At 46.2% G+C, this 7,076-nt stretch overlaps 1 protein-coding gene across 1 annotated transcript; it reads right to left on the bottom strand.

Moving 5' to 3' along the window:
- Positions 1–1,879: 1,879 nt before the first annotated feature.
- LOC118935182 (olfactory receptor 3A2) lies at positions 1,880–2,839 on the bottom strand. The gene has a single exon (XM_036931259.2). The coding sequence runs from the start codon at positions 2,825–2,827 to the stop codon at positions 1,880–1,882; it is 948 nt and encodes a 315-aa protein (XP_036787154.2). The 5' UTR covers positions 2,828–2,839.
- Positions 2,840–7,076: the final 4,237 nt, after the last annotated feature.

The raw sequence follows: 7,076 nt of genomic DNA, 5'->3' as shown, positions 1-7,076 counted from the left end.
AAAATCTCTGGAGGAATGAACATAAAATCCTTAAAAGGAATTAACCCTGAGTAATGGTATTTGTGGTACAGTAAAGGGACACTTAGATTTTTATTTCCTACTTGATGAAATAGTATTGCCTGAATGTTTCCACTATCAGATATAACATTTCTAACTAACTTTTAACTAAATATATTTATTTACACTGGGGGATACAAAAAGAGGAATCCCAAAGGAAACACAGCTTCCCTGTTTGTTAAAGAAGCACTTTGATCTTGGAGGACTGGTAGAACATAGGAAACAATTTCCAAGGAAAACATCCTTAAGAGTTTGGGTGAATGTTCAGGAAGAAGCAATGCTAAGACATGGGGAGCTCTGGGGAACAGTAAGATTTGTTTGGGCAGAGTTAAGTGCTCATAGGATGGATGGACTGGTAGTGGTAATGTTCTCAAAATGTTTTTTGGGTCCAGTCCTAGGAAAAATTCATCCAAACTATTGTAATCAAAGGTCATTTAATGTGAAGAGTTGTGGAGAGATAGTCTTGTCCCCATTCCTTGTAGTAGAGGTGGAAACAAACCCAGCCACAGAAAGGAAATTTCTAAAGTCACAGAGCAGTGGTTATAACTCACTTTTCTGATTTCTATTCTCAAGAATTTTGCCCTTTGAGGGAAGCTTGTTCTCTTTAACCTTGAAGTGTCTGAAGATCTGGAAGTGTCAGGAGAGAGACATCCGTGACCTCTGCTCCTTAGACACTCCCAATCCTGTCCCACCTCCCACTCTCATGTTTTTTTCCCATCCTCATGTCAGGCCATGCTTCCAGTTCTGTGGCTCCAAGAAGAGATCACAGAGAAGCCAGGCTCCAGGAGTAGCCATGGGGCAGTATCAGAAACGACACAGCAGAGGGACAGTAGAATTGCCAGGACAGAATAAATCACTTCCAAGAGAGGCTAGAGGAAAGACACAAATCAGGAATGGATGAGCTGAAATCTGGATTAATGGCAAGATGAGGAAATTCTCTGGGTAGGAGCTGTGCTGATGTACTAATGTACTAATAATGGAAAGTTAGAAGGAGACATCCATCCCAGGGGCTTTATTTATTTATTTTATGACCTAGGATGTTTGGGAGACCTGAGGATAAATTATGTATGCATTAATGTGCTTTTTTTTTTAGTGGGATGTTCCCTTCTCTAGACCCCACCTGTTTCCTAAATATTATCCGATAAGATTCTTGTGTGGTAGTGAAGAGAAGGAACTGGTTTTCTTGGAGGTGAAAGGTGAATGGTAGAACAGAATAGTGCTTGGCACTGGATCCTTGTTTTTAAACATCTGTCTGCCCTTGGATTGAGAGGGAATTTCACATCCTGGCCAGAAGGAACTTCACAGTGATATTCTTGGTCACTTAGGCTGTGATTAACCAGCTAGCCCTTCCCCATAGGACCTTGCTGCCCGGAACTACTGGGCTACCAAGGCTTCATCTCTTCCCAGAAAGTGGGCACATCCAAAGCAAGGTAGCAACTTGCCCAGGGGGCTTGCTCGGCAGAACCCAACTTCATAGCCCCATGTCTTGCTTTTCTCCATAGCACTTCTCACTGTGTGATACTCCTCACGTGCTGCTTACTGATTTCCGTGACTTTGCCTCCCTTCATTAGAATGCAAGCTGCATGAGTGCAGAGGCTTCTATTTTGTTCGCCACTGTCCTCAGAGAATGTCTGGATCATAGAAGCAATTTAATAAATGTTTACTGATACAATAAGTGAATAAGTGAACTATGTAGGAGTTTTTTGCAGGACAAACACACCACATTAATCTTCAGGCATCAAGAAATAAGAAACATGGTTACTGCCTCATGTGAAATGTTTCTCAACCAGTAAAGGTAGGAGAGGAGGGACCTTATCACCCCTCAGGTCAGTGATCTTCTCCCCACAAGCACCCGCCACAGGGCACCTTGAACATCAGGGTTTCTAAGGCTGTAGATGAGTGGATTCAGCATGGGGTTGATAACTGTGTTGAAAACCCCAACCCCTTTGTCCTTATCTGAAGCCTCCTCTGAGCCCAGACGCATGTAGTTAAACATGCCAGTCCCAAAGAAGATGCAAACCACCGTGAGGTGGGAGCCGCATGTGGAGAAGGCTTTCTTCCTGCCCTCGGCAGAGCGGATGCGCAGGACCGCAGCTGCCACGTGAATGTAGGAGGTAATGATGAGAACCAAAGGTGCACCTGCCATTATGAAGCCCACAGCAAACAGCAGCAGTTCATTGACCTGGGTGCTGGAGCAGGAGAGCTGGAAGAGCTGGGGCAGGTCGCAGTAGAAGTGATTGATCACATTGGGACCACAGAAGTTGAGGGTGGATATGGCTACAGTGTGGGTCAGTGCATTGGTGAAGGCGCAAGCCCAGGACACGGCCACCAATATCCTTTGGACCATCTGGCTCATGTGGGTGCTGTAGGTGAGGGGCCGGCAGATGGCCAGGAATCGGTCATAGGCCATGGCTGTCAGCAGGAAGCAGTCCACCCCTGCCAGAAGGTGAAATAAGAAGAGTTGGGAGAGGCAGGCTTCATGGGAAATCATACGCGTGTGGGACAGGAGGCGACCCAACATTGAGGGGACCGTGACGGTGATGCAGCCAACGTCCAGTGCTGACAGGTTCCCCAGGAAGAAGTACATGGGGGTGTGGAGTTTGGGCTCCACTAGGATGGCTGCCAGGATGCTGAGGTTGCCCCCGACTGTGAGCAGGTAGGCAAAGAGGAAGAGTACAAAGACAGCCGACTGTAGGTTTTCTGTTTCCACCAGACCCAGTAGAATGAACTCAGTAACCGCTGTCCTATTGGTCTCAGCCTCTGGATCCATGAGTCCCTATAAGGAAATGCCACAGGAGGGGAGGTGTAAGTCCACTCAAGTTATTTATTCAAAATAAATATTTTAAGCCACCTATGTTCAAGCCCCAGGTGAGTCCTCAGCTGTCCCAGTGACGATCTTCCCACACCCTCAGGCACACCTCACTCGCTGGCCTCCTCTGTCACCTAGGGATATCACCTTGACCTTACTCTCAGCTGAGATGTACAAAACAGCCACCAACTTCTTCTTCCTGTCCTCTCCTAGCTGAGAGGGCCAGAATACTTGAGAAAATAAATTAAGATAAAAAGCAGACTTCCTCTTTGAATAGAGTAATATTAAGATGGAAGTTCCTTATTTTAATCCGAGGGGTCAGTCCAAACCAATAAGCAGATTTCAAAATAGAAAATTAATGGTTTTCCTAGAGAAACCAGGAGGTATTTGAAAGCATAAATAGATTTCAAGGCTTCTAGAAATAACGGAAGATCAAGCAAAGGTATGGCAACAATCAGAGAGAGGATACCCGTGTTTGTGGTTATTAGGTAGTCCAGCCAAATACATTTCTCCAAGGTGAGAGACATACTCTGAAATATAAATTCAAACACCCTTGATTACTAAATTGCTTGTGTTCTTGTTATTAACTAAACCCTTACAGTAGACAGCTTAATTTAAATTATTCTTTTTATAGTAGCTGCTACCTGCCTCTGAAATAAAAATGATAAGCATGACCTATGGGTTCGTTGCTGCTAAGGATGCTTAGTCTTCTGCAGCACACAGCCACTGGCCTTCCATTTGTCCTTGACTCAAGCATGGTAGATTGACCATTAGCTCTAAGGAGAGGCCTTCCAATGAAGCAGGCACATATATAGAGCACTAGATTGAGCTTAGTCTTCCAGATCTTGTAATAAGCTCTTGATAAAAAAAAAAAAGGAAAAGCAGTGCCTCTCTATTATCCACGGAATAAGCAGCACTAGAGCCTCAGTAAGAGCTATGTTATTCCCTTGCATAGAATGCCCTGGAATCAGAGGATGGGAAGCAGCTGGGGCCTGGTGACTAACAGAAGGGGAAGGTCAGTGAGGGCCAGAGCTCCTATGGATGAAAAGTTAGGTGTGCTGAACCCTAAGATAGCCTTATAATCCTAAGATCACATGGTTGGTGAGATCACCGATTAAAGTGGTAATTGATAAATGCTTTGTAAATGTACAAACCAATGGACGAATAACAGCTCTTCACATACAGTATGTTAAAGAGCAATCAACTACTCTCCATTTTCCCTTTTGGTCCATTTAACACAAGCATTAGATTTTGACCCTGTCATTTTCTCCCTCCCTGCTCTTGCTGTTTTCTCTCCTTGTAATTAATGGCTTCCCTCTAACTCTACGTGTCCAAGTATTTCAAGATTTGACTCAAATGCTAGTTGCTGAGTGAATCCTTCCTGGAAACTTCCCCATCTCAAAAAGTTCCCCATCCCTGTCTTTCTCTCTCATCCTGTTCCCCTCCCGCTCCCACCTCCTAAACCCCCACTGCACATTATTTCATGGAACTTATTACTGTTTCCCTTCTAACTAAGTCATTTCTCTGTAGAACATGTTTCCCCTACTTCTCTGGAAGCAAGTTGAGGACAGGATACATGTTCAAATCAGTTTTCAAAAAGCAATAGTGCATTACACATAGTGGGTACTCAGTATTTCTTAAGTAGATAAATGAATAGTTCAAGTGTCCATAGGGTTTCAGAGAAAGAGAGCATCCGCATGTGCTAGAGTTGTCATGGAAGACTTTCTGGACATACTAGAAGCTGAGCTGGACTTCTGTGGATTAGGGGAGGTGTACGGCACATGCAGGGTGCAAGTCTGCTGCAGGGACTTCTGTTTTCCTGGTGTTGTTGGGACACGCAAGGAATGTAGCAATCCACCCACTAACATGTTTCTTTTCATGTAAACAACTCAAAAGAATAGGCCCTTAGGAGGGGTATACAAACAAATATAAGTTAAAACCAGGGATAGAAGAGTAACAAAACAGCTACTACCAACCCTCAGGTGGCCAGAGATGCAGCCTGTTTGACATCAGTGGGATTCTGGGACAACCTCTGGCCAGGCAGAGACATCCAGAGTGTCTGACACGGTCACTGTGATGCCCGTCATGTCCATTCCCATGTCCTCTCAGGGCTCTGGAGTGAGCCCCGGGTTCTTCCTACTGAGCAATGACAGCTCCCTGCTCTGGAACTCCAGCCAATCCCTCCATGTTACCAGGGAAGAAAAGGCTCAACAAGACCTGTGCCTGGAGTGAAGGCTCTGGGCTGCCTGATGAAGTGGGTCCTGGGCAGTGAACCCTTCATATGCTCTCTTAGGAGCAACAGAGAGCAGGCATCATCCAAGAAAGGGGGGCAGAAGAGCCCAGAAGAGGAGCCAGGACCTTTGGGTTATTGTCCCAGATCCTCCCCTGACAAGTCTTCCCTTTTCAGGGACATCTTGCACCATGTATAAAGTCAGGTGTGAGCTGATGACAGCAGAAGCCCCGTCTCTGTTCTGCAGGAGTGGAGGGAGGATCCCTGAGCATACTTACCTGGGCCTGGGCTTGGAAGCCAGTGAGTTCCTCAGGAAAGCATGGAGCTATGCAGCCCCAGTTATTTGCCCAGAAAGTAAGGGGCAATGTCCAAGACAATGAGGGAAAACAAGCTGACATCTCTATCACAGAGCCATCTTTGTGACAGTGTTACCCCCTGGAAGCCTCAGAAATTAGTCCTTCCAGGAAAGAGGAAGCAGATGGGGAGAGGGACAGATTGTTTCTTAGGCAACTCAAGCCCTTCATAAGTATAGCAGCAATGCCTCCTACCATCTGGTATTTAGAGTTTCTTTAAAAAAAAAAGCATTCTCTTTAGCCCTGGCTTGATGGCAGGTAATAGGGCAGGTGATAGATTTTCCACTTAGAGGTGGGGTCACTGAGGCCTACGGGCTTTTCCATGTCCTCAAAATCACCCAGGAAGCTAGAGGTATAACTGAGACTAGACACAGGTTGGCTGAGGAGGGTTTTCTTTCCCAGACGCCAACCCCAAGAGGATGACTTGGAGCCGGCGATGAGGAAGAGGCCCCAGGAGAGAGGCAAGAGGGAGAAGCTTTCCATCAGCCCAGTTTCCTACTGAGTCCTCAGGAAAGTGGTGCTTTCCCCCTCGGGGTCTTGTTAGTGGGGGACCCTGGGAACCTATAATGATCTTGGAAGTGGTGGTAAAAGTGCCATCTGATGCTAGGACAGGCTCTTTGGAATTGAGAGCCCTAGTGACAGATTAATAACAGAGATGTGGGAAGGTTGAGGAGTGTGTTCCTCTGACTCCTGTACCCACCAATAACTACCCAACACTCCCTCCCTGAGAGAGAGCTTTCTCTTTTCGCCCAACAGAGAAGCCTGGTATAATAGGAAGAACACTGTGGATGGATCTGCTCTTCTGCTTCTAAGTGGTCTGACTTTGGATAAGCAGCTGCACCCTTTGGGGCCTGTTTCCTCATCTGTGAAATGAGTATATCCTCTACCACAGCACATTGCTGTGAAGATTAAATGAAGTCAGATTCGCTGAGCTGCTCATAGTAGTTTGACAATACATCACCATCCCAACTGATAACACTGATGAATGTTTGTTACATGCATAGTAATATGCTAAGAACTTCAGACCTGGAGTCCCTATCGATCCTCAGGGCAATTCTACAAAGTACATTGTAGCAGACATACCAGTGGTTCTGACCTATGTCTTGCTTAGCCTTTCTTCTGGTCTCAGCTGTGGCTAGGTTGGACAGTTCCCTGAAGGCTTCTGCTTGGTGCAAACTGAGAGTGTAGCTTCTTCCCTGGCATCCTCTGGTGCCATGAGTAATAGTGAGATGTGTGTGGGCTCACTAGGTCTGAACACATGTGGAGCTCAGGGTGCAGAGGGAAGCTTGACAATAGGAGATGGAAGCCCATGGGTACTTACCACCACCCCCTTCTTCAGACAATTCTGGGGGGCATCCTATACGCTCTTGTACAGTCAAGTGTCTGCTGTCCATAGGAGGGACTTGGGTGATAAGCCCCTCAGTCAGGGACACTTCTTCCTTCTTTGTCTCTCTTCATAACCTCAGTCTTGCTCCCTGAAATGACTTCCCAGCTAAGGCACACATGAATCTTGTCTCAGTCTCTGCTTTGGCAGGCACCCAACTAAGACCATAGCATATCCTCCTGATGGAATTCTGAAACTGGCTCATTCACCACTCTTTGGTAATGGGGTGGTGATAACCCCTAG

Source organism: Manis pentadactyla, chromosome 4 (assembly GCF_030020395.1).
Source record: "Manis pentadactyla isolate mManPen7 chromosome 4, mManPen7.hap1, whole genome shotgun sequence".
In the NCBI taxonomy this organism is placed as follows: domain Eukaryota; kingdom Metazoa; phylum Chordata; class Mammalia; order Pholidota; family Manidae; genus Manis; species Manis pentadactyla.
Note: the sequence above shows the minus strand (reverse complement) of the source record. Positions and strands in the feature narration are given on the sequence as shown.